Here is a 25217-nt window from a genome sequence, read left to right as displayed (position 1 = left end):
AGCTGCATCCACCAGGCCACGTGTAGGAGTTTGCCCTCGGCCTTGACGGGCAGGCAGAGGCCAGTGGGGTCCAGGGGCCTCCCACCCCATGCTGACGGGGGTGATTGGCCTCACCGGCTAGGGCTGGAAAGGAAGGGTGTGGTGGGCGTGGACGAGGGGCGGCGAGAGACAGGAGGAGATCTGGGGCCCCGATGGAGCCGGGTGGTTATCTCAGCAAGTCCTGAAGGCTCTGCGGGAACTGAGGTGAATGCTGAGGACGCGAAAGGGGAAATGGGACGGGCCCCCACCCTGGGCACGCTGCGGAGCCGCCACTGACGCTGACCGTGCCTGAGGGCTCCGTCCCAGGTGCTAAGGCCCACCTCAGGTTATGGAGGGCGGACACCGGTCCCGAGGGCCTGCCTGTGGGGGGCTTGGGGACAGGACAGGTGGGCCCTACCCACCCAGCATGGTTTGGACAGACACAGAGGAAGTGCCCGAGTTCCTTTCCGGGGTGCCGCCCAGCGGATCCAGCTGCTCAGGGTTGTGGCCGGGCTCGCAGGCCTTGGGCGCAGCCTCCGGCCCACACCGGTGTCCTCAGGGCCCCTGGGGACCTCCCTTAGCCTCTGCTGCTGACCGGCCACCCCGGCCACCCCGGTCTCCTGCCCTTTTACCAGCAGTCCTTTGGCGTGCCCTCCTCCGAGCATGTGCTTGGCGGCTCCCTCTGGCTGGGTGCTGCCTTGCGTCGTCCGCGGCCTGGCCGGCCTGGGGGCGGCCCCCCCGAGGCCCCAGTGTTCTGCAGAGGCTGCTTGCTGTACCCCGAGCTGGGCTCATGAGCTCTGCTGTCAGCGTGGCCCCCCGATTGCTCCAGCATCCTGACGGCGACCTTTGGACGGAGGCACTCCTGTCTCTCTGGTTTTTACACGAGAAGCCTCAGGCCCAGGGCGATTAGATAATTCCTCCAAAGTCACTCAGGGAATGAAGGGGGCAGAACCCCCATGGTCAGCTGTGGCCGCCCCCCCAACCTCCCGGCGAGCCCCACCCGGGCAGGGGGCAGCGAGTGGCCTTGGGTGCCTGGCTGGGTGCTCAGTGGATGGTCTCGCGGCTCTGGGCTGGCCTATTCCTGGGGCCCTGGACACTCTTTCAGCATGCAGGGAGTCCCTCAGAGCTGTGGCTCCAGAGGCCTGAGCTCACACCTGCGTCACCCCTTAAAGCTGTGTGCCCCTGGCTGGCCTCTGCATCCACTCTGGAGGGGGGCGGGCGGCTCTTCCCGCTCACTTGGGGCTTCCCACAGGGCACAGCCCAGCACGATGGCACTCGGCAAATAGCTGGAGCCCCCTCTGAGCTGACCGTCTTCCGGAAAATGCTCCTGAAGCCTGCAGACTGTGCTGGGGGGTGGGGGGTATTCTTTGAGCCAGTGGGGTCCTCTGGACACCCCTCGCCCCTCCCCTTGTGTCCTGACAGCCCCACATGGCCATAGCTGGCCTCCCGGCCTCCCTGCAGCCCCCTGAGTCCCGTGGGCTTCAGTCTCCTCACGGAACCAGGTGGCCACCTGGGCAGGCGAGCCCAGACGTCCAGGGCTGGAAGAGCCCGTGCAGGTGCTCGCGAGTGCTCTGTGAGCACCAGCTCCTCCTGTCCTGGGAGGAGGGGGATAGGAGTCAGGGCCCACAGGGAGGTAAGGGGGTGAGGCTCCCGTGTGCAGGAGGAGCCCGGCCCAGGGCGACCCGGGGGCAGCGCGGCGGCCGCAGTCCGTCCAGAGGCGCTGCAGGACCTGACTTCCGCCTCGGTCAGGGCTTTGCAGAAGTGAGGGCATTGGGGGGCTGCCGGCTGGCGCCCTGGCGCCTGTGGGGCGCGGCTGGCTTGCAGGGTGCGGTGGGAAGCACCCCTGGGCCCTGGGCGCTGACGGGAGAGTTGGGGTGGGCGCAGCGGAACCAAAACTGCTGTGTCACTGCCGAGGCAGCTGTTGCCACGGTGACCGGTGAGTTTCCCACGCTTCCTCCTGGCGCAGCGTCAGGATGGCGGGAGGGGCGGAGGGGGTGTGTGTGTGGGTGAGGCTGTGTGTGTGTGTGTATGTGCGAGGACTGTGTGTGTGTGTGTGTTTAGGGGTGCTGTCTCCTCCCTCTCCCCTCCCTCCTCTCTGGGGTCAGGCTTCGGTGCCCATCCACGGGCTGGGGTCCCTAAAGCGCCGGCCACACCAGCGGGTCCCAGAGCTCTGGCTGGCCGCTGGGGGCAGTGCCCGGGGGTGGCAGGCAGTTCTCACTTAGGCGGACGAGGGGCAGGGGTGGGAGCCGGGGCCTCCTGGGTCCTTCTTCGAGCCTGGGGTTCCGTGGGAGCTGGGGCCGTGGGGGCAGTACGGCCTCCTCCAGCCTGGCCAAGACGACGGGGCGGACATCCTGCCGGGCTCCCTGGGGCTGGGCCTGCCGGGCCACATGGCTGGGGGTGGGTGAGGCCCCCTCCGAGCCCCCGTTTCTCTCTCCGTGGAGCGGGGCGTGGCAGTGCCTTCCTTGTCCCGCGGACGCCCCGTGGCGCCTGCCAGGGCCGACCCCACTTTCCCTCCGCAGCTCAGCTCGCCCATGAACCCCGTGAGCAGCAGCGAGGACATCAAGCCCCCACTGGGCCTCAATGGTGTCCTCAAAGTGCCGGCCCACCCCTCAGGGAACATGGCGTCCTTCACCAAGCACATCTGTGCCATCTGCGGGGACCGCTCCTCAGGTGAGCCGCGGGACCCCCGGGGTGGGGCGGCGGGGGGCCGGGGGCGGGGCGCGGCGCTGGACCCCGGGGGCGGGGTGGGGCGGGGCCGAGGGCGGGGCGGGGCCAAGGGCGGGGCGGGGCGGGGCCGTGGGGCCCGGGGGCGGGGCCGTGGGGCCGCGGCGGGGCGGGGCCGTGGGGCCGCGGCGGGGCGGGGCCGTGGGGCCCGGGGGCGGGGCCGTGGGGCCGCGGCGGGGCTGCAGGACCCTGTGGGGGTGCCGGGGTGGGGGGCGGCAGGAGCCCGGCCCTGCCAGCGAGGGTCCGCGGGAGCTCCGAGCCGCTCACCCTGGACCTCCTAGTGCTTCCAAGTCCAGGAGATGGTGGGCGGGGCGGGTGGCTCCGGTGGAGCCAGGGGGCAGCTGGGCTGTGCCCAGGGCCAAGGGCCCCTCGCATGCCCCCCCGAGCCCAGCAGCCCCGCTGGCAGACCGGCTGAGCCTTTCCGGGGCGCCTGCCCGGACCTGGAGAGGATGAGGGCTCCAGGCCCCCTGATCCCAGGCCACGCGTGGCGCTCACGGCTGCCCCGCCCGCAGGCAAGCACTACGGGGTGTACAGCTGCGAGGGCTGCAAAGGCTTTTTCAAGCGGACGGTGCGCAAGGACCTGACCTACACCTGCCGGGACAACAAGGACTGCCTGATTGACAAGCGGCAGCGGAACCGCTGCCAGTACTGCCGCTACCAGAAGTGCCTGGCCATGGGCATGAAGCGCGAAGGTAGGCCTGCCGGGCGCGCGGCCCTCCCTGCTCGCAGCTCCTTTGCGCAGTTCTGATGACGGGGCTCAGTACCCCCAGAGGCCTCCGCTGCCGCTGCGTTGGCACACATCCCTGGGGGCCGAGTTCTCTCACCCACTGACTTTTGCCTGAGCACCAGCTTCGCGCCAGGCTCTGGGGTTACAGGAGGGACACCCTGGGTCCTGCCTGCCGGCGGCTCCCAGCCCCACTGGGGACAGGCATCCATCAGAGCCTCTCCGAGGTCCTGGTGGGCCCACGAGTGCGTGGGCTCTGGGGGGCTGCGGTGGGAGGTGGGGGCTCCACCTGGAACGAACCCCAGAGATTGGACAGGCCGGTCCTGGGGCCTGCTTGTTGCCGCTCGGTAGGATGGTTCAGGAGACCCGGGGCTGGGGGGCCGGGCAGGGAGCGCTGGACACCATCAGGACAGCTGAAGCATGCTGGGCGCCGGGGTGTCCTGGGCTCTGCTTCCTCCCGCAGATGGGGCGGGGGTGCCTTGCGCCCCAGATCCTCACAGTAGAGAGACTTGGGCTGCAGGCCTCCGCCTCAGGACTGGGGCCAGGCTTCGTCGACAGCAGGTGTGTGTCGGGCGGTGGGGCAGGGAACATGAAGGCTGCTCCCCCGGGGTCACTGAAACTGTCCTGCTGTCCTGCTGGCCGGGGCCTGGGCCTGGGGCGGGCTCCTCCCAGCCCCTTGTTGTCTGTGGGCCTCGGCTTCCCTGGCCCAGGCTTGGGGGCTCCTGGCTGGGAGGTGCTGTCTGGGGTGAGGGTCTGCATGTCCCTCTTGCACTGTCTGCTCCCCGGTCCCCACAGGCTGGTGGTGTGTGTGCCTTCCCCCCAGCCATCCCATGGGGGAGCCGGGCGGCTGTCTGGTCGCCCCGCGTCCTGTGGGGGAGCCGGGCGGCTGTCTGGTCGCCCCGCGTCCTGTGGGGGAGCCGGGCGGCTGTCTGGTCGCCCCGCGTCCTGTGGGGGAGCCGGGCGGCTGTCTGGTCGCCCCGCGTCCTGTGGGGGAGCCGGGCGGCTGTCTGGTCACCCCGCGTCCTGTGGGGGAGCTGGGCAGCTGTCTCGTCACTGGGCACTGCCCTCTTGTGGAGGCTGCAATCTCCGTGTCATCCATTCGTCTGTTTCCTGGGCTCCAGGCCTTCTTGCTGACGACTCGAGACCTCAGCTGGGCCAGTGGTCCTGCAGGATCTGTGCCTTGAGGCTGAGAGGCAGTGATGGGCTGGGGGTCTTGGCGCTGGTGAGGGGCAGTGTGCCCATGGACCCCGCAGAGCGGCACCTCCTGGGCTCCAGCGTGAGCTGGGGGGCCGGCCTGGGCCTTGGTCTGCCCACCCAGCCTTCCTGATGAGGGCGCGTGTTCCATAGAGACAGTGGCCCACCCCTCTGTGTGCGGGTGGAGAAGCTGAGGCCCAGAGGGTCTGGGGCTCAGCCACGGTCACATGTGGGGCTGGAACCGGGCCCTGGCTTCCAGTGCTGACCTTCTCCCTCCAGGCCAGCAGGAGGGCAGAGGACGTGTGTACATCTGCACCTTGCTGTGGGTCAGCGAGCCGTGGCCATCTGTCCACTGAAAGTGACCATCACACAGCCAGGAAGGGCCCTCTGGGAGCAGTCAGTGCTGTCTTCGGGGAAGCCTGGGGCCTCTGGGAACCCAGAGGAGGCCCTGGCCCTGCTGTGGGCATTGGGCAGCACTTGGTGGACAGGTGTCCAGCTGACCCCTGAAGAGTGGAGGGGAGTTCAGCAGACCACGTGTCTGGATGGAGGGGCAGCACGTGCAGAGGTCGAGACCCCCAGCTGATGTGGCTCCCTGCGGGCCCCACAGAGTGACTGAACACAGGTCCCCAGGGCTGTCCAGTCCAGTAAATGCTGACCCTCCCCTAAGGTCCTCTCAAGCTTTCCACTTGTGGGCCTGGGGGACACCCCAGTGATCTGTCCCCCCAAGGTCTGGGGAAAGTGGAGACAGCATCTCCTGTCCCAGTGGGGCTGCAGTCTCGGGTGTGGGGGCTCAGTGGCTCTGACCCCCTTGCCCTTGCCCACCGGTGGCTGTTAGGGGCGCCTGCTGTGCCCGAAGCCTCTTTGGGGACCCTGCCTGGTCACATACACTCACCCACCCATGGTGCCATGACTGTCCGCGCACCCCCCCAGGGAGGGAGAGGGCCTCGGGGCAGGGAGGGGGCCTCGGGGCAGGGAGGGGGCCTTGGGGCCGTATGCGTGCGCTCTCCATCTGATGCATGAGTCTGGAGCGTTGGGCGCCGTCCTGAGGCACCGCGGCCCTAGAGGCCTGATTTATGGACCATTAGATAAATACCTGATTCCATCAGGATTCACCTCCCCTCGCCTCCTGCTGGATTTATAAGTCACGAGTAGGCAGTAAAAACCCTCCTACACGGTCCCCTCATGCTCTCAACACGACGTTAAACTCTTTGCTGGCCCGAGAGCCGCAGGGCGGTGGGAGGCAGCTCCGTCCGCCCGTGGGTGCAGTGCTGTCTGGTCCCCCACTGCTGTGGGGGCAGCCCCATCGCCTTGCCCTCTGGAGGGGTGAGTGGTGGGCACCCGTGGCCACAGTGCCAGCCCTGCAGAGGGCTCTGTGGGCCAGCGAGGTGCACGCCAGGCTCCTTCCTCTCTGCCCCCGCCCCAGGCTGTGAGCCCTGCCAGGAGGGCTCCCCAGCGGGGGCAGGGCTTTGGTGGCATGACCTGGGCAGTGCAGTGCCTGGCGATGGGGGCCCAGCGTGCCACCCCAGCCCTGTCCAGGAGCGAGTAGGCTGTAGGCCCCCAGGGCCAGCCCGCGCCCTCCTAGGTGCAGCCCCATGGCGGGCAGCCATGCCAGCTGGTGCTACACGGCTGGACCCACGTGACAGGCTTCTGGTCGCTTCTGGTGTAACGGGGACGCAGGCTCGGGGCTGGCACCTGGACTGGCTGACCGCAGGGAGGGCTGGCTAGCGAGGGACGCGGCAGGTGACGGCTTCATGTCGGGCCTGCGGGGCTGGGGCTCCAGGTGGGAAGTGCCCGTGGGCTGGGCCTGTCTGCTGGGCGTGCGGCCGCACTCTGGGGCCTGTCGGCGCTCCAGGCTGAAGAGGGTGCAGGCCGGTGCGCAGGGCTTCGTGGCCTGAGGGGGAGACCTGGCCCCCGTCTGGGTGAGCGCGCCAGGCTGCAGGGGCCGCCCCACTGCCCCGCCTCCCCGCTTACCCTCCTCCCTCACGAAGGTCTCTCCCTCTTCCTTCCTGTCTCTGTCTGCTGGCTCTGAGCGGCGGGTGTGGAGACGGTGCCTGGTGTGTGTGCGTGCACGTGCGTGTGCAGGCGGGTATGGCACCACGTTTCACTGCGGAGAGAGCCCAGCTGGGCCCCCACCTCCCGTCCACCTGGGACCTTGCTCCTCCTTGCCTGTGCATGGGGGTGTTGGCAAGCTCCCCCAAGGGAGGAATGTGGCAGAGGGCATGGGGTGCCGAGAGACTGGTGGCCACAAGATGGGTACATGTGTGTGCGTCTGAGTGTGCCTGTGCATGTGTGTGTGAGTGTGTCTGTGTGTGTGTGTGTCTGTGTGAGTGCTGGGATGCGTGTGTGGGTGCAAGCCTCTGTACGTGTGTGTGTGCACATCTGTGTGTGCATGTTTGTGTGCTGGTGTGCAGGGGAGCCTGTGTGCACCTGTGGGTGTGTCTGTGAGTGTGTGTGAGTGTGTGTGAGTGCTGGTGTGGGTGCCTGGGTGTAGGCTTGTGTGTGTGTGTGTGTGTGTGCATGTGTGTGTGCACGTGAGTTTGTGGGAGTGCTGGTGTGCACATGTGGGTGTGAGCCTGTGTGATTGTGTGCACATAACCATTCTTGTGTGCAGACTGAGGGAAAGGAGAGCCGGGTCCTCTGAGCTGGAGGCACCTAACTTGCCCTGTGGCCTCTGGCAGGGATGCCCCCTCTGCCCTTGAGAAGGGGCAGCCGGGCCAGAGCTGCTGGTGAAATCCCGTCCTTTCTGCCCCTCGGGTCCTGCAAAGGACAGGGGAGGTGCCCAAAGCAAAGGAGGCGGCAGGCCTGGGCTCCCCCACCCAGATGCCCCCTCCACCTCTCGGCTCCCCAGGGGCCGGCAGCAAGCGCAATGGCAGAGAGGGGTCCCATGCTGGAGTCTGCTGACTGCGGGGACCCTGGCTGTGTTGGGGTGTTTAGCACCCCTCCAGGTGCTGGCTCGGCTGCTGGGGAGCATTGGCCCCAGGCGGTTTCCAGGGGATCCCAGCAGGGGGTCCTCGAGCTCTGCCCTTATGGCAACGTTCCCCCCCAGCCCCATGCAGCCCCCTGCCCCCACCATGGGCTGGGAGGAGAACAAGGCCCTGTCTCGGCCGCCCCTCCTGCCTGAGGCCTCCCGCCGGCTGGATGTCGGTCACACACGACCACGTGTAAACGACGGCTGACCTGGTCCAGCAAGAATCCTAGCCACCCGCTCCCGCCGCCATCTATAAGTAAAACTAACGCTTATGGTGAGGGTGCTCACAGAGCTTCGCTAGTTAATTCTGCCCCCTCCCCACACCCAAGGGCCCCCCGGTCGGCACCCCTGTGCCCAGGCCCGTTGCGAGTGCGGGCATCCCCGTAACTGGGCCACAGCGCAGGGGCCATGGGAGAGGGAGTCGCGAGCAGATGGAGGACAGTGCCTGTGGACCCCTGGGAGGCGGGTGCCGTCAGTCTCACTGTGGGGGGCGGTGGTGCTGCGGCCCAGAGAGGCTTGGGGCTCACCCAGGGCAGAGCAGGTCTGACTCCTGAGCCGCCAGCTCTCCTGAGGGCTCAGCCATGAGAGGAGCTCTGGGCCTCAGTTTCCCAACTTGGTAAAATGGGCCTCTCAGCTCTGTCCAGAACACAGACCCCAGGGACCCCACCCTCAGGGTCTTGGGGACACTGCTTGCCAGGGTTCTGAGTTCCCATCACTTGGCTGTGGTCTAGATGGGCCTGTGTGGCTGCCTCGCGCTGGGTCCACCCTTCTGGCCTGTGACCCAGTCCCCCGCACAGATGGTGACCTGAGGCGGTGCCCGGTCCAGCCCAGCATCCGCTGTGGTGGGGGTGGTGGGTGACAGGCTGGCCAGCTTGAGCTTCCCATCCAGCCCCACCAGCTGTCAGACTTTGCAGAAGCGCCAGGCTTGCAAAAGCTCTGGCCCGAGGCCTTCTGCCTGGCTCCGTGGCCCAGCTGGTCTGGTCCACAGCGTCGGCCGGCCCGTCTGGAGTCCGGCTGCACCAACGGAAAGTCCCTCGCTTGAGTCAGCATTCGGGCTCGGAGAGTGAAGCCCCTGGCAGGGGGCAGCTGTGAGCAGCCGTTTGTGGAGGCAGCAAGGAGGTCGGGCTGGCCCTTAGGATGCCCCACGGCCCGGAGAAGGGCACCACTGGGTCCCGGCGTCTCTGAACAGTCGTTGGTGGGGCCGGCGTGGTGGAGAGGGGTCGACATGGGCTGTGATGGAGCTGTGTGGGGCCCAGGGACCCCAGGGAGCCCCAGAGCGGAGCCCTTACCCCCCAGGTTCAGAGAACAGAGGCTCCCCTGGCCCCTGGGGGTGAGGGGCTGTGAGCGGGCCCTTCCGCACAGCGCGGCGGCCGTGTGTGCACCGCGGCCCCCAGGAGTGGGCTTGCACAAGCTCCTGCTCTGTGCTGGGGTCCCCAGGGGCCCCGCAAAGCCCTGTCTGAGGTGGGCGCTGAGGGCACCTGGGGTGTCGAGGGGATGCCTCGGCCCGCTCTGGGTCAGCAGGGCAGGACCAGGGGAGGGTGGGCTTGGGGGGCTTGGCGGGCAATAGGGGGGACCGCCCAGTCCCGGTGCCTCTGCTGTCGCTCAGGGGTGTTTGGCTGTCCGTGGGGCTCTGCCTGATAGCCCGGGGCTCCGCTGTGAGGGTTCTGGTTTCTGCAGCAGCTCCTCTGGCCTTGGACTAGGCTTCTCTCCACTGCAGACTCCCCCCACTGCTCTGGTCCGGGGTCCTTGCTGTCCCCAGTAGAGGCGGGGTGGTGGGGTCAGCCTGGGATGCTGCAGGAGCCCCTCGGGGCTTTACGGGGCTCTGGGTGGGGTTCACAGCTGCGCTGTGGCTCAGTGTCCCATTGGCCTGCAGGGTGACCTCAGGGAGGTCTCAGCCTCTCTTAGGAGAGGGCGGCCTGAGCTACACGGGCTCTGAGATTGAGGGTCTGTGAATGCCCAGCATGGGGTGCCTGGTCCCCTCGGCCTTCCTGCGCGTGTGTCTCCTCGGGGCGTGTTGAAATGAACCCTTTCCTCTCTCCCTGGTTCCCAGAGACTAGGCTGCCCCCATCTGCCCAGTCCTCCAGCCTCACGCTGGACACCCCCTCGGCCTCAGCGCCCACCCCGCCCCTGCGTGGGCTGCCGGCCCTGCCTTTCTGTCCCTTCAGCTGCATTGCCGCTTCTTCCGGAAGCTGTCCTGGCTGTGCCTGCGTCCATAACCCATGAAAGCCCATGAAAGGGCTTCTCACTCCACCTTGGGATCCCTGCTGAGCTGTTCACTTCTTGAGAGTGGGGCGCTGTCCTCCCTGGCCCTGGGTGGTCCTGGTGTGAACCGGGGTTGAATGAATTAGTGAGAGGCGGCACGCTCTGTTCTCAGAACACACAGCCCCCCGGGAGCGGGAGGCCGGGCTTGGGGCAGAGACGGGGCCGCGCTCTGGCCGGCCCCGAGCACCCTCGCTCTCCCTGGCCCTGGCTGGCGGGCGGGCATGCTGCTTGGGCCCCGGGGGCGGAGGCTGCCGCGGGAGCTGCGGGCTGACCGTGACCCCTTCACCCCGCCTCAGCCGTGCAGGAGGAGCGGCAGCGAGGCAAGGACCGGGGCGAGAGCGAGGTGGAGTCGACCAGCAGCGCCAACGAGGACATGCCGGTGGAGAAGATCCTGGAGGCCGAGCTGGCGGTCGAGCCCAAGACCGAGGCCTACGTGGAGGCGAACGTGGGGCTGAGCCCCAGCTCGGTGAGCACCCCCGCCCACGTCCGTCTGCTCTGCTCTGGGGATGGAGGCCCTGGGAGCGCGCCTGGGAGGGGGTCCCCGTCATCACACCCCCGCCTGGAGGGGGACCCCCTCATCACCCCCCACCTGGGAGCGTGCCTAGGAAGGGGACCCCCTCATCACCCCCCACCTGGAGGGGGACCCCCATCACCCCCTGCCTGGAGGGGGACCCCCATCACCCCCCCTACCTGGGAGCATTGCCTGGGAGGGGCTCCCCGTCATCACACCTCCACCTGGAGGGGGACCCCCCTCATCACCCCCCACCTGGGAGTGTGCCTAGGAAGGGGACCCCCCATCACCCCCCACCTGGAGGTGGACCCCCATCACCCCCCCTGCCTGGGAGCATTGCCTGGGAGGGGCTCCCCATCATCACACCCCCGCCTGGAGGGGGACCCCCTCATCACCCCCCCCACCTGGGAGCGTGCCTAGGAAGGGGACCCCCTCATCACCCCCCGCCTGGAGGGGGACCCTATCACCACCCCCCCATGCCCCTGCACCTCCATGAAGCTCTGCTGCCAGTCAGGTGGGCGAGTTTTCGGTTGTTGGGTTCACAGCCCAGGACTTTGACTCCCTTCCAGCTTCCTGTTACCTCTGGCCCATCGTGCAGCCAGGCCTGTGGGCAATACTGAGTCTCAGCGTCGTCTGTGTCTCCGTGTGGGTTCAGGGCGGCCCTGGGGTCCCCCTGGCCTCTCCCCTCCGTTCTGTCCCTGCCTCACGTGGCCTGGACGCCCTGCCCACCCCTGCCCCAGGGCCCTTGCTCGTGTGGTTTCCACTGTTCCTCCTTCGGCTTCAGCCTTGGAAAGCGTCCCTTCCTCGGGGAGCCCTTTCCCTCTCGACCACCTTGTGCCCCCATCATGGGGGCTCGGCGCCCTGACCCTTGGGGGTCACGGCGTGGCGAGTGTGGTGGTTCGCTGTCCATCCTCGCCGTTGGACTGTCCCCCTGTGACCGGCTGCGGTCAGGAACAGGGCCCTGCCTTGCCCGTAGCTGCTTGACCCCGACCTCCCCAGTCTCAGAGCACGGGGGTCCTGTCTTGCCTGCAGTCTCAGGACACCCCGCTTCCTTGTCCCCCGTGACGGGGCGCCCCAGGCTGCAGCCTCTCTCAGACCCCCACGCTGGCTGCCCTGCCGTGTTGCCTCATGTGTGCAGTGACCCCCGCCCTGGTTTGACCCTTGACAGTCCCTCTGGTCTGTGGCCCGACCCCACCTGACGGCCTCTCCAGTCCCAATGGGGAGCCAGGTTGCGGCGCAGGCCTCACGGTTGAGCAGAAGCCCTGAAGGAAACGTCAGGGGTCGACGGCGGTCTGCCGGGTTTTACTCTTGCCCAGTGAGGACACTGTCTGGGAGGAAACAAGTCTGCCTTCTGCGCACTCCAGGAATGCAGAACAGGCGGGCAATTTCGGGGACAGGCCGGTGGGCTGGCCGGCAGGGGCTCTGCCCTCCTGTGGCCACTCCTGGCGGATTGGCCTGGGTCCCCCTCTGGGGCTGGCTTGTTGGGCTCCTTCCCCCAGACCAGGGACACCTGTCTGCTCTGGTGGAGCCTCAGGTCCCTGCCTGGAGGCTCCGCCCTCTCTGGCAAGGGGCCAGAGCTCGTGAAACTGCTGCTGAATGAGGCCTGTTTTGTCTTTTTGTGGGAATAAGGCTCAGAGAATTTAAGTACCTGCCAGAGGTAGGATGGAGCCGGCTGGAGTTCAAGCTCCTCCCCCCGGGGAACCCCTTCCTCCAGGCCTAGCCCTGCATCTCCGGTGCAGGTAACCTTTGCCCCCAGCTTATTAGGTATGACCCGGCACCTGCCTCCGAGGCCCTGGCCTACTCCACCGGGCCTGCCCTGGGCCCCTTGGGGGCTCGGGGGGGCTCCCGCTAGTGACCAGAGAAAGCCCGGCCTCCGGGGCTTCAGCCCGGGACTGGTCGGTCCTCCCCATGCCTTCTGCCCGGCTCAGTGCAGCTGCCCGGACCCCCGCCATTAAGCCTGGCCTCCCACCCGTGGGCTGGAAGGGCATGGAGCAGGGTCCCTGAGGACTGGAGCCTGGCCCCAGGCTCTGGCTTGCTTGCTGCTGGGTGTATCGCTCGGGTGAGCCGGTCTCTGGTACAGACTAGCTCTGCTCGTGGCTGCGGTCATCCGGTGGACGGGATGGATGTGCGATGCCTGGAGGGTGTGCTGGGCTTGGGCACGTGGCCTCTGGGCGCCCCGAGTGCTGGGCTTCTGGTCAGTGCTCCTGGGTGGAGGCGGGAATGCTGTGTGGGCTGGCCCCCTGGGGCTTCGGTGTGCCGGTGACTTTGGGGGCGTCTGGGCGCTGGCGCCTTCCACCCCTTTCCCCTGACTGGCCATGTGCCCTGGAAGCCACTTCTCCCGCGGCCCCAGGTCCTCCTTCTGCACGCCGGTCCCATCTGCCCTGCCGACCTCGGTGCCCCACTGTCATAGGCCTCCCGAGAGAGCCCTCAGCAGGCCCTTCACGGCCGGATTGTTTAGACTGTGCTGCGCGGGAGGGCACATGGTTTCTATCAGGGAAGCCCCTCCAGCCTCCCCACCCCGTTGGGGGATGCCTGGCTCACGTGGTTCCTGGAATGAGGCGCTTCCGCTTCCGCTGCCTGGGCCCCACCCCCCAGGGCCTCGAGGCTTCTTCATCGGAGCCCCGTGGGCTGGAGCCTGGAGCCACTGAGGCTGCCCGGGTTCCCCCATTTGTGAGGATGGGCGTTCCTTTCTGGCTAGGGGCTTCCCAGGTGGCTCAGTGGTAATGAATCTGCCTGCACTGCAGAAGACTCGGGCTCGATCCCTGGGTCAGAAAGATGCCCTGGAGGAGGAAATGGCAACCCACTCCAGTGTTCTTGCCTGGAGAATCCCACAGACAGAAGAGACTGGTGGGCTACAGCCCATGGGGTCTCAAGGGTCAGACAGGACTAAATGACCGGGCACGCACGCACACTCCTTCTGACCAGAACTTTCTGGAAGGGCTTCAGATGCACCCTTGTGTGTGTGCCACGTCCAAATCTGGGCAGCAGCAGCACCACCAGAGGGGCTGGCACCGCCCACCCCCTCCCCACGCCTGGTCTACGAGGTCGCCTGGCGTCGGCCCAAGGGCTGCGGTGGGTCATGACACGGTGACCTTTCTGTGGCTGCTGGACAAGTGGCAGCAAGCCGAGTGCCTGAAAGAACACAGATGTCACTGCCTCACACGTCTCGAGGCCCGAAGCCTGAGATCTGTGTCCCTGGGCCAAGTCAGGGCTGGTCCTCCGGGTGCTGGGGGTGGCGGCCGCGCCCCGGCCTCTCCAGCTCTGTAGGTGCCCCGCGCCCGGCTCTGGCCCTTCTTCCACGTTGAGGCGGCAGCTCTTCCCTCCTCGACCTTGGCCTCGGCCCTCACATCCTCCCTGCCCTCTGACCTTCCCCCCCAGCAGGAAGGTGACATCCCCGGGCCCACCCACACGTTCCAGGGTCACCTCCCCTCAGAACCCTTCACTCAGCTGCGCTCGCCGAGTCCTTTGTGCTGGGGTTCGGGGGCTGAGGGCGTGGGGGTCGTGGGGGCTTTGGTCAGCCCCCGCCGCCAGGTCGGGCGTGTAGGGGCCTGATCAGGGCCCTGTTCAAGGCACGGTGCTCACCACGGCGCCCCTCCCCAGCCCAACGACCCCGTCACCAACATCTGCCAAGCCGCTGACAAGCAGCTCTTCACGCTGGTGGAGTGGGCCAAGCGGATCCCGCACTTCTCCGAGCTGCCCCTGGACGACCAGGTCATCCTCCTGCGGGCAGGTGAGCGGCGGGCCTGGGCGGGGCGGGGCGGGGCGGGGGCGGGGCCTGATAGGGCGGGCGAGGGGCGGGCCTCGTGAGGGGCGGGGCCCTGACCCTGCTCGGTGCCTAGAGGCACGGGGCATGAGGCTTAGGGAGGGGGTGGGGGGTGCTGCTGGGGAGAAGGCCTGGGACACGGCTGGGGAAGGGGCCTCAGAGGAGGGCAGTCTTGCTGGGGCCCGGTTCTGCCCCTTGACGAGGTCTCCTCCTCAGTCTCCTGAGCCCTCATGTTTGGCCAGCGGGTGTCCATCCACGATGGGCCCAGGGGTGGGGGAGACGGTCCTTGGAAGAGCTTTCGCTCTGACTGGGGCACAGACCCCAGCCCCAGAGCCGACAGGAAAAGATGCTGACCTGCGGGGTGGGGCGGGGCCCCGGGTCCTCGTGCTGAGCAGGCAGCCTCTTTGTCCCGCGGGCTCTGTTTTCATCTGTGTAAAGTGGGGCCAATACTAGTTTCGTGGGGTTGAGTCATGATTGAACAGGATCACCCTTGTGACCCGGGCACAGCCACCAGCCCGGAGCCTTTGGGGCAGCGGTGACGGTCACAGCCACCACTGCCGAGTGCTCCGTGGGCTCCGGGCTGGGGTCGGAGACGGCTCGTGCGTCCGGTTTGCAGGAGCGCATGCGTACGGGGTCTTTTCTCTGCCCTCCCCCAGCCCTGTGCCCACTCCGCGTGTGTCAGGGACTCGGGGAGAGGGCGGTGGCCCCCCTTGGCTCCGACACTCCTGGGCTCCATCATTTACTGTTTCGTGGCACCCCCAAAACGCCAGCTCGGGGAGTTTGCGGGGGGGGCTGCCCGAGAGGGTCCGGGGGCTCCCTCGCGCTCCGTGGCAGCAGCGTCTGGCACGTACAGAGAGGGACTTCCCGGGCACCTGAGTGTGGGGGGCCCGGGTTAAGCAGCTGCAGGAGCTGCTCTGTGCGGGACTTAAGCGCCAGAGCTCGGGAACCGCCCTTCTGTGGAAGGGTCATGGGCTCGGGGTTCCACGGAGGCCCTGCCTCGAGAGGGTGCGAGCTGCCTCCCGGGTGCCGGGTGGGGGCCGGGGCGGGGCGAGGTGGGGCCCCGGAGCCCTGCGGGTGGACGAGTCCCTGCTCCCGCTCAGTGGCGGGGCGGGGGGGGGGAATGTGTGTGGTCCTAGGGGCGAGGGGGCGGGGCCTGGAGACCACAGTGACCCTGTGCGCGCCCCCCACCCCCCGCAGGCTGGAACGAGCTGCTCATCGCCTCCTTCTCCCACCGCTCCATCGCCGTGAAGGACGGCATCCTCCTGGCCACCGGGCTGCACGTGCACCGTAACAGCGCCCACAGCGCGGGCGTGGGCGCCATCTTCGACAGGTGGGGACCCCCGCGCAGCCTCTGTGCCGGGCACGGAGGTTACACTTGGGGGGACAGCAGGAGAGCCCCAGGACTAAGGCCCGGGTGGCTCAGAGGGTAAAGCGGCTGCCCGCAGCACGGGAGACCCAGGTTCGATCTCTGGGTCAGGAAGATCCCCTGGAGAAGGCAACCCATTGCAGTATTCTTGCCTGGAGAATCCCATGGACGGAGGAGCCTGGTGGGCTACAGTCCATGGGGTCGCTAAGAGTCAGACACTACTGAGCAACTTCCCTAAGATTAAAATCCCTAGGGCCTCCCGCGTACCCGGCTCCCACTGCGGTGTCCTTCCCTCCACATCCGCGTGTGGGAAGGAAAGCGGCCCCATCTTTACAGCAGAGATACACGGGGGTGCTGTCCTGGGGGAGCCATCGAGGACTCCTCTGATGTGTCGTGGCTCCGTGAGCCTGCGTGTGGCGGGCGTACGGCCGCGTCCCAGCACCGCTCCGGGCCTGTCCCCGGCGGGGACGCCACTGTCTGCTCCCGCCCCTCTTGCACACACCCAGGCGGCCAGTGCTGGGCAATGGTCAGGCGACTCTGTTCTCAGGCTCCGAGAACTTCTGTCTCCACTGGCGGGGTCACTGGGAGGCCTGTCCTGTCTCTGGCTGGCTTTGCCTGTGAGCCCAGAGCACGGGGGTGTCAGGTCAGCCAGCCAGAGCTGCAGAGGCTGGGGAGGGCTGTGGGTGGGTCCTTGGGGCGGGGGAGCTGCAGCACAGGGAGGGTGGACCCCCCGGGAGGGGAGGCAATGGGCGGGGTCCCAGGTGAGCCCCTGAGTGAAGAGAGTCGCTCAGTTGTGTCCGACTCTTTGAGACCCTGTGGACTATACAGTCTATGGAATTCTCCAGACCAGAATACTGGAGTGGGTAGCCTTTCTCTTCTCCAGGGATCTTCCCAGCCCCGGGATCGAACCCAGGTCTCCCACATTGCAGGCGGATTCTTTTCCAACTGAGCCCCAAGGGAAGCCCGAGCCCCTGAGTACAAGAGCCTAATGGTGGGGGGGGGGGGCGCAGCAGAGACCCCTACTGTAGCCCCCTGGGGATAAAAGCAAGAGCGTGCTGCCACACAGGACAGCCCAGGAAGAACAGGGGGGCGGCTCCTGACTGCTCCCCTCCCACCTCTGCCGGCACCAGGCACCCTGGGCAGGCCTTGATGTAGACAGTATAGGGCGTGTCTTTGCCACAGGACATTTCAGGGCCTTCACCAAACTCAAAGAGGGGGCTGTGGGGTGCTGGGTTTATTGCTTACATGCTTAGTCGCTCAGCCATGTCCGACTCTGTGTGACCCCGTGGACTGTAGCCTGCCAGGCTCCCCTGTCCGTGGGATTCTCCAGGCAAGAATACGGGAGTGGGTTGCCGTTTCCTTTTCCAGAGGATCGTATTGCTAGCCCGTCCCTCCAAGGGCACGTTTAGAAATGCCTCCCTGGCTGTGCGCCCAGCTGACAGCTCCGGGGGCCCAGGTGCTTGGGAGGTGCCTGGTGATGGGAAGTGGCACAGAGCCCCCTCTGGCAGCGAGCCAGGAGCAGGGGAGCCAGGAGCTGGGGAGGCGCCTTCCCGCGGACGTAGGGAGCGGCAGGGATGCGCGTCTGGGCCTTGGCCTGGTCTGCAGCCGGCGTGGACTCCGCCCCCAGCTCCGCCTCTGACATCCAGGACCCTGGCTCACCCCGCTGTCACGCGGGCCCCCTCTAGTCTCCGGGTTCCTGGAATAAAATCCCACAACGCTGAGCTCCTGGAGGTGGAGGAGAGGAGCCCCCCCTCTCTCCTCGGGGCCAGAGGGGACCGGCTGGGCACAGGGACTGTCCTACCCTGTCCGAATCGCCCTACCCTTCTCAGCTGCCCTTCAGGCCTGCTCGGAGTCCTTCGGGGGTGTTTCTGGGGGCCCCAGGAAGGGCATGGTCTGGCTTGGACGTTGATGTTTTCCGCCCTACCCTTCTCAGCTGCCCTTCAGGCCTGCACGGAGTCCTTCGGGGGTGTTTCTGGGGGTCCCAGGAAGGGCATGGTCACGGAGACCTTCGGGGTGTTTCTGGGGGCCCCAGGAGGGGTGTGGTCACAGAGCCCTTCGGGGGTGTTTCTGGGGGCCCCAGGAAGGGCGTGGTCACGGAGCCCTTCGGGGGTGTTTCTGGGGGCCCCAGGAAGGGCGTGGTCTGGCTTGGACGTTGCTGTTCCCTGCCCCTTCCCCCACAGGGTGCTGACGGAGCTGGTGTCCAAGATGCGGGACATGCAGATGGACAAGACGGAGCTGGGCTGCCTGCGCGCCATCGTCCTCTTCAACCCCGGTACCGCCTGCTGCCCAGGCCTGGTGTCCACCCCCCAAGGGGCCGAGGCAGCGGGGCACCCGCCGCCCCACAGCCCACTGATAGGGTGGTGCCGGCCCCCCGCCCCTCCGCTGAGCCTGCCTGTCTCTCTTGCGATGGGCTCCGCTGCCAGAGACCTGGAGCCCGGCTGGTTTGGGGGTGCTGGGGCGGCACCGGGGCAGGGGCGGGCTCTGAGGGCTTCTCGGGGAAGTGCTGGCGGTGGGAGGGCGGGCTAGCGGCAGGGCTCCTGAGTCCTCACCCTCTGTGGCTCCAGTGCTGAGGGTCGGGCTGGGGTGGAGATGGGCCCCTAGTGGGGACAGCCCGTTTCCAGGGACATTGGTCCCCAGGCCTGTGCATGAACCCACGACCCTGCCAACACAGCCCTGCCCAGTGGGGTCCCCCTGGAAGTCGAGCCTGACTTGGCTGCTGGCACTGCTTTACCTGCTGGGGTCCAGACTTGGAGTTGCCAGGGGCGGAAGGGAGGTGGCCAGAGCTGGCACAGGCCCAAGTGTAGGGAGACTGGGGGCCCAGCTGCAGAGGAGACTGCATTTCCCGAGGTGCCCAGACCCCAGGCCACTGTGGCATTGATGCTGGGCACGGTGCCCCTGCTGGGATGTCAGACAGCCGGGTCAGGGCTGGTGTGGGGGCCCCTGGCCTAGGGCTCAGAGGTCACCCAAGAGCAGGCCTGTTCCCAGGGCTGCACTGGCTTCAGATGGGCAGCAGGGGGGCTCCAGCCTCTGCCCGCTAAGCCATCAGGGTGGACCATGCCTGTCTGGGGCCTCACTCAGGGCAGGGGCCCGAATCCCAGTGCCCAGAGGGGGCTGGGGTTGGGGGTCAGTGGGGAGAGGCTTGTTGGGTGTCAGTTTGCGGAGTGACCTCGGAAACAAAGGAGCAGAGAGGGGCTTAGCTTTGCCCAACCGGGGAGCTCTCACTGCCTCAGGGAGGCCTGTGACTGCTGCCCAGATGGCCCAGGACGGCCCGTGCACCTCAGTCCTCACCCCTGGGCCCTGGGGCTTTGGTGGCCCTGGTCCCAGGCGTCTCTGTCCACAGGCAGAGCCCCTTCCAGGCCAGGCTCCTCTGCCAGAGTCCCAGGGCTCAGGGTGGTTTTGGCCCCCACAGCGTGGGTTTGGCTGTTTCAGACAGAAGGAGGTTTGGAGCCTACATTGGCTCAGAGGGGCTGAGACCCAGTGCACTGAGGCCTCCAGAGGTGATGTGGTTGGCGTGGCAACCAGGCCTGGCGGAAGCAGACCTGTCCCATCTTCCTGATGGGGTAGTGGGGTGGCGGGAGGTTAGGGGACAGGCCCAAGGTCGAGTGGCCAGCACGCAGCGGGCAGGGTGTGCGTGTGGGGCCGCCTCATCCAGGTCGGGGCTCTGGGTCCCCGCTTCCCAGGGCTGGGCTCTGACCTGTGGCCCCTTCTCCCTTGCAGACTCCAAGGGGCTCTCAAACCCAGCCGAGGTGGAGGCGCTTCGAGAGAAAGTCTACGCGTCCCTGGAGGCGTACTGCAAACACAAGTACCCCGAGCAGCCAGGAAGGTGAGCCCTGGCAGAGCCTCCGCCCACCGGGCCTTGGGGCTGGGGCAGGCCCGCCCCAGCCCTTCAGATGCTCCTGTGGGTTAGAAGGCAGCTGCCCCCGCCCCCACCACCCAGGGCAGTGGGGGACCCAGGCACTCTTCCGCCCCAGCAGGTGTACGCTCACCGTTCCCTGCAGCCCCACCAGACAGAGGGGCCCTGTGCTGGCGCACAGTAGGCACGCGTGGTGCGTAAACCAAGGCGGTGCTTTCCTCTGGCGACAGAGGAAACCGCTCGAGGCGGGGCCCTGGTGTGCTCGCCCCGGCAAGGATGAAAGCCAGCACATAGTAGGTGCTTTACAAATGTGTGCGGAGCAGATGGCCGTGGTCTGAGCAGAGTCTGCCTGCCTCTCTCCCTGCCGACTGTGGGCCCGGGAGGGCTGGCCTTGTCTCCTTGGCAGGTCCCCCGAGCCGGGCGCGCAGTGGGTTTCTGGGAGAAGGTGCCTGCAGACTGGCTGTCCAGGTTCCTGCCTCCTCTCTTCCTGGACTGTCCTCTGCCTGCCAGGAGGGGTTGGGGCCCCAGGGCCCCAGGCCTGGCTCTGCCCTCGCCCGCGCTGCCAGCCGGCACACACACGGTTAAGTGTCCGACCAGCCTCATCTGGTTTAAAGTGAAACTTCCCGAAGGAGGGGTGGCAGTCCCGCCTGTTTTTCCTGGCTCCCCGCCCCGGCCCATCTCGCCAACTCAGCAGAAAACAGCGCGTTCTCTGGCCCCGCTCCAGCCTCCGAGCTGCGTTTTTGCCTTTAAAACGTGGGTTGTGTTGCAGCCAAGCCCGGGGCTTTCCCCCTGAAATAAGACATTGTTAATAATTAGTGAGGTTCCAGGGTCCCTGGAGGGTCGTGTGCAGAAGGCCTGGAAGCGCTCGGGGTGGGGACTGGGGTCCGGGGAGGGGTAGATGTGGACGTCCGGGGTGGGGCGTTGGGCCCTGTCCCCACACGGCAGCTGTCTTTGGCACAGAGCGCAGGAGCCTGGCGTCCCTTCTCCAGGCACCCCCTCAAAGTCTTCCCTGCCCTTCTGCCGCCCACTGTCCTCCCCAGAGACTCTGCCCCTCCCCCTCCCTGCACCCGCCCTGTTCGACGTCGGGCTGCCGCGCTGCAGCTCTTTCTGGGCGAGGTGGGTGCTGGCGTGAGCCCCACTGGAGGCTTCTGGGAGCTCAGACCTGCCCCCCAGCTCAGGAGCGGCTTTATCCCGAGAGGGGGCCCACCGGCCAGGGGCTTTGCTGGTGCTCAGATCTGCCGTCAGAGCCCTTCTTCCTGCGTAAAATCCTGCTGCCCTTGGAGAAAGCCTGCCGCGCCTCTTAACTTCCCCACGAAGCCCTGACCAGCCCGCCCCAGCCCGGCCACCAGCCCTTCGTCCTGAATCTCTGCCCTGGGGGGTCCCCTTGGAGTCTTCTGCCCGCGGGCCCTGGCCCCTCTCTGCGTCCGTCCTCTGCCTGAGAGACCCCTCCCCGTTCAAGGCCCCTGGCTCAGGCAGGTCCCCTGCCGTGGCAGCCTCGGGGTCTGGGGCGGTGAGACGCCCGTCAGGCCACGGGGCCGGCGGGGAGGGTGGCGGGCACTCATGCGGCTCCGTCCGCAGGTTCGCGAAGCTGCTGCTGCGCCTGCCCGCCCTGCGCTCCATCGGCCTCAAGTGCCTGGAGCACCTCTTCTTCTTCAAGCTCATTGGGGACACGCCCATCGACACCTTCCTCATGGAGATGCTGGAGGCCCCGCACCAGATGACTTAGGCCCGCTGGTCCCGGCCCGCCCCGCCCTCCTCTGCCCGCCTGGACCTGGGGGCGTGGCCCGCCACTGCTGAGCCTGTGCTGCCGGCCGCCCTCCCCATTTTCCACGACTCGTCTGGACCCGGCAGCGGGCATCCCGGGACAGCCGCCAGAGCGGCAGGAGCCGGTGTGAGCCCTGGGGTTGGGGGGAACCCGGACGGGCTCACGGGGTACACGCCGCTATCCCCGGAGCCGCAGCGTTCAGAGGGTGGCAGGGCTCCGTCACGTTCTGTGGTCGCTGGGTTTGGAAATCTCCCGTGGGAGGTCCTCTGTTTGCAAGGATTTCTCTGCCTCCTGTGTTGGCTGGCGCCCTGCCCGCCCAGCTTCACCCGCGATTGGGAGGAGGGGACAGGTGGGGGGGGGGCTGCCAAAGACCCCGACCCGCCTCCCAGGAGGATGGGAGGGGCTCTGGTCCCTCAGAGTGAAGGGTGAGCAACCCCTTTTTCCAAAGATGACTTTCAACCTGCTCCCCAAGCCAGTCAGATTGGGAGCCGACCTCTGTGCTGGGTTTGGGGGTCGCCTAAGGCTGCAGGGACACCTGTGCACCCCGTCCCACCTGCGTGCTCTCTGCGTTGTCCTGGTTCCAGCTCCTAGTCCCACGGGGTCCTGTCCAGGCCGCCCCCAAACTTTCCAGCTTGTGCAGAGGGCTGAGGCTGGCCCCCAATCCTGCAGGGCGCACCCGATCTCTAGTGGACCGGAGGTCTGCTGCCCACCCAGGAGGCCCGCGGGGACAGGAGGGGAGGAGGGTCCTCAGTCAGCTGCGCACGCTGAGGGAGGCCAGCAGGGTCCAGAGCTGGAGGGGCCTGTGGGCACGCTGCTGTGGGGAGCGGACAGCTGGCCAGGGCCTGCGGCACTGTGGGCTGCACTGCTTGGCTGGCAGGCATCTTGTGGGCCCCTGGGGTGGGGAGCGGCCGAGCGCCAGCACCCTGGGGTCGGGTGGGGCTCCCAGAGACAGGCTGTTGTCCTGTGCCCGTCTGCACCCGCTCTGGTCGGGGGCCTGGCCGGCCAGGCAGGCCCAGCCTCCTGGGCTGGCTCTCTCAGGGTGAAGGCCTCTGCACCGTCGCGCTCTCCCTCCGGTCCGTTTTTCCATCTCATACCCCGAAACCCAGCGTTTGTTGGCTGAGGGGCCCGGAACTGCCAGCGGCCCCGGAGCAGGAGTGGGGGTCGGCGTTGTGGGTGCTCCCCCAAGCCTGTCTACCCCGGGGAGGGTGCGGGGGTGCCCCCGAGGCTGGGTGAGGACAGGCCAGCCTCCCAGCCTCCGTGGGGAAGAGGGTGTCCGTTCTTTGCCCTCCAGGGTCCAGCCCAGGCTGAGCGAGAGGCGCCTGGGCTGACCGTGTGGAGGACCCCACAGACGTCTCCTTGCTCTGGGGCCCCCATTCCCGCCCCCAGGAGATGCGTCCCCGGCCGCCCCAGCCCCCCTCCTCACCCGCCCTCTGCGGCAGAGGTGGGGCGAGCCGGGGCCTGCCCAGCACCCCTGGAAGTCTCGGCCGCCTTGGGGGTGTGGTGGTGTCAGCAGAGTGACGCAGGCACCCCGGTGGTCCTCCCCCTGGGGTCCCCCCGGTGGTGGGTTTGTAAGGCTGCCCCTCACCCCGCACCCAGTGCCTTCTGCAGCTGGACATACCCCGTCCACACCCCGCCTGCCCCGCTGCCCTGGACCACTCTGGAGCCCAGGAGAGGCCCTGTGGGGGCTGGCCTGGGGGCCCCCCCGGCCGCCCTGCCCCAAGCCTGAAGCCCCCGGCACCCCCTCCCCCGGCCTCCTGCCTCCCCCCCCCCCCGCCCCGCACCGGGCCCCCGGTGTCCTGGGGCCAAGTCCCTGGTCTTCTCCTCGGGCGCTGTCCTCGTAGCATCCTTGCTGTGTTTGAAAAGGTGATGGTGGGGAAATGGCACATTATTCGGTAGATAGACGTTTTCTTTAACCAGACCTTCAGTAGACCGATCTGGTTCAATTAAGGTGATTTTTTTTGGTAATTATTATTTTGGTGGGACAGTCTTTAATTTTCTAAAGATAGCACTAACGTCAGCTTGTTGGCCATCCTGTGCCATCCCCACTTGCTGGATGCTTCCGGCAGGCACCCCCACCCCCAGCATCACCTCCCGCTCAGTCATCAGGCGGGGCAGCCGCGGCCGAGGAGCGAAGACGACTGTGTCTCAGGTTCGGAAGGTGCCGGCCAGGCCAGCCTCTGGCTTGTCCCCCACTGGGTGTTTCCTTGGAAGCTGGCCCACCCGGGGATGTCTGTGCGGAGGGCACTCGCGTCAGCTGCTGGCCCTCATCCCCCCGGGGGAGGATGGCCCCCCACCCTGGGCGTCCCAGGACGGTTTGGGCTGGCAGACCCCCCGGGCCAAGTGCTGGAGACCACGCCGCACCCCCTGCTCCGCGGAGGCCCTGGTTGGGCCCAGCCGGAACGTCCAGCTGGAGCGTGACGGGCTGACATTGCTCCCACCGTGGGATTTGGTCCCTGCCCACGCAGGTGTGTGTGGGCAACACCCGTGCTGTAGAGACCCCGCGTGCACAGACCTGCTCACCGTCCACAGACACACAGACCAGTTACCAGCGTTTTCTGTTTATTTTTAATCAAGACTCTCTCTCGACCCCATTTTCCTATAAATTTGCTTGTTGTAAGCAAGTATGTAAGGACCCTTCTTTGGTGAAATCTGGGTTCGAATGAATACCCTGAGGCAAGGAGACGCATCTATTTTAAGATGCTTTGGAGCAAACAGCTTTAGCCATTGCCAGTCCTTAGCGATGCCTTAGCCGGGACGGGTAGCTCACAGAGAGGCTGACATACAGAGAAACAGAGGAGACGTCTAAAGCGTCGGGAAAGGTAGAAAAAAAAAATCTATTTTTGTACAAATGTAATTTTATCCCTCACGTATAACTTGGAGGGCATGGCGGGGTGGGGGGCTTGTTTTGTTTCTGCTTCTAGAGGTGAAGGCTCTCTGAGTCGACGTCGGGACACCGGACGGGCGCGCGGGCCTCGGACGACACTGCTGCGGGCGAGAAGGTGGGCCTGGAACTCTCGAGGGTTTTCCTCCCCTTCCGAGTAACGTTCACGCCTCGCTCTGCGCTCTCCCCGTGGCCAGCTGGCCTTCCCGGGACTGACTGTGAAATTACTTCCCCCCCACGTGACTGTTCTCAAAAGCATCGCGGCCGCAGGTGCCGGGCGAACAATGGTGTCAGAATTGTGGAAAAGAGACTCGGAGCAAAACGGGAGGAGAAGCAAAACATGAGCGTTTGAAAACACCCCCCTGAGCTTGCCTTTGTTCGGGGGGCTTTCCTGTCCACGGCTGGGAGCCGGCCTCGAGGGGGGCTTCCGGCTGCCCTGGAAGGGGAGGGCCTGCCGCCTTCACCCTGTCCCGAGGGCTGCAGCAGGCGTTCCAGCTGCCCTCTGCCGGCGGCCGGTCCCCGGCAGCGAGACCCTGACCTGGGGCTCCTGGGCCCTTCCTCCTCCCTGGCCTGCGCTGAATCTCAGGGCTCCTGGGTGACCGACCCCCTCCGTGCCTGGGCCCCGTCCAGAAGCCCCCCAAGAGGGGTGCCCTCAGCCCTCTTGCGGCTGGGCTTGAGCCGAGTATGGCCCTTGCATCCACATCAGCCCAGACAGGCGGGAGGCTCGCTCGGCCCCAGGATGAGTGATGCCCCATTAACGAGCGGGTGGTGGCGCCTGCCTGCCCCCACTTGTCTCCACGCCATCTGGGGGCTGGATGGGGCCCGGCCGCAGCATGCCTGCAGTGCCCAGACCCTCTCCTGCACCTCCGTCCAGCCAGCACCGTCTGAGGACCCGGGGCATCCTGGGGCTGGAAGCCCTGAGGCCCACAGCCCTGCCCGGTGGCACCAGACACTTCATACTGAGGGCCGAGGTGGCTCCCAGGGGAGGGCGTGAACCTGATGATGAGGCCTGAGGCCCGAGAGCCGGGACCCCGCAGAGAACTCCCTGTACGTGGACGTACGGTGCGCGCGGGGGTCTGCATGTTTACATACATGCAAGCGTGCCCTTGCGCGTGTGACACACACAGCCTCCCCAGCACTCAGCTGTCCCAACCCTGGCTGGCTGCAGGCGGTGCCCGGGGTGCTGAT

At 67.0% G+C, this 25217-nt stretch overlaps 1 protein-coding gene across 17 annotated transcripts in view; it reads left to right on the top strand.

Annotated features, from left to right (window-relative positions):
- Positions 1 to 24386, top strand: part of RXRA (retinoid X receptor alpha) — a 91999-nt gene extending 67613 nt beyond the window's left edge. For 16 of the 17 annotated variants that reach the window (XM_027966139.3, XM_042247978.2, XM_042247982.2 and 13 more), the window contains exons 3-10: positions 2538 to 2688; positions 3255 to 3434; positions 10187 to 10356; positions 14002 to 14131; positions 15362 to 15494; positions 17711 to 17802; positions 19248 to 19353; positions 20962 to 24386. In XM_027966139.3, the coding sequence (XP_027821940.1) occupies positions 2538 to 2688; positions 3255 to 3434; positions 10187 to 10356; positions 14002 to 14131; positions 15362 to 15494; positions 17711 to 17802; positions 19248 to 19353; positions 20962 to 21109 (1110 nt within the window). In that variant the 3' untranslated portion in view covers positions 21110 to 24386. Of the gene's footprint in view, positions 1 to 2537; positions 2689 to 3254; positions 3435 to 3929; positions 4028 to 10186; positions 10357 to 14001; positions 14132 to 15361; positions 15495 to 17710; positions 17803 to 19247; positions 19354 to 20961 lie in introns of those variants that run through there. The other variant, XM_060413724.1, reaches the window with a different exon arrangement.
- Positions 24387 to 25217: the final 831 nt, after the last annotated feature.

Source organism: Ovis aries, chromosome 3 (assembly GCF_016772045.2).
Source record: "Ovis aries strain OAR_USU_Benz2616 breed Rambouillet chromosome 3, ARS-UI_Ramb_v3.0, whole genome shotgun sequence".
Taxonomy (NCBI): Eukaryota; Metazoa; Chordata; class Mammalia; order Artiodactyla; family Bovidae; genus Ovis; species Ovis aries.
This window is presented reverse-complemented; position numbering and strand designations above follow the sequence as displayed.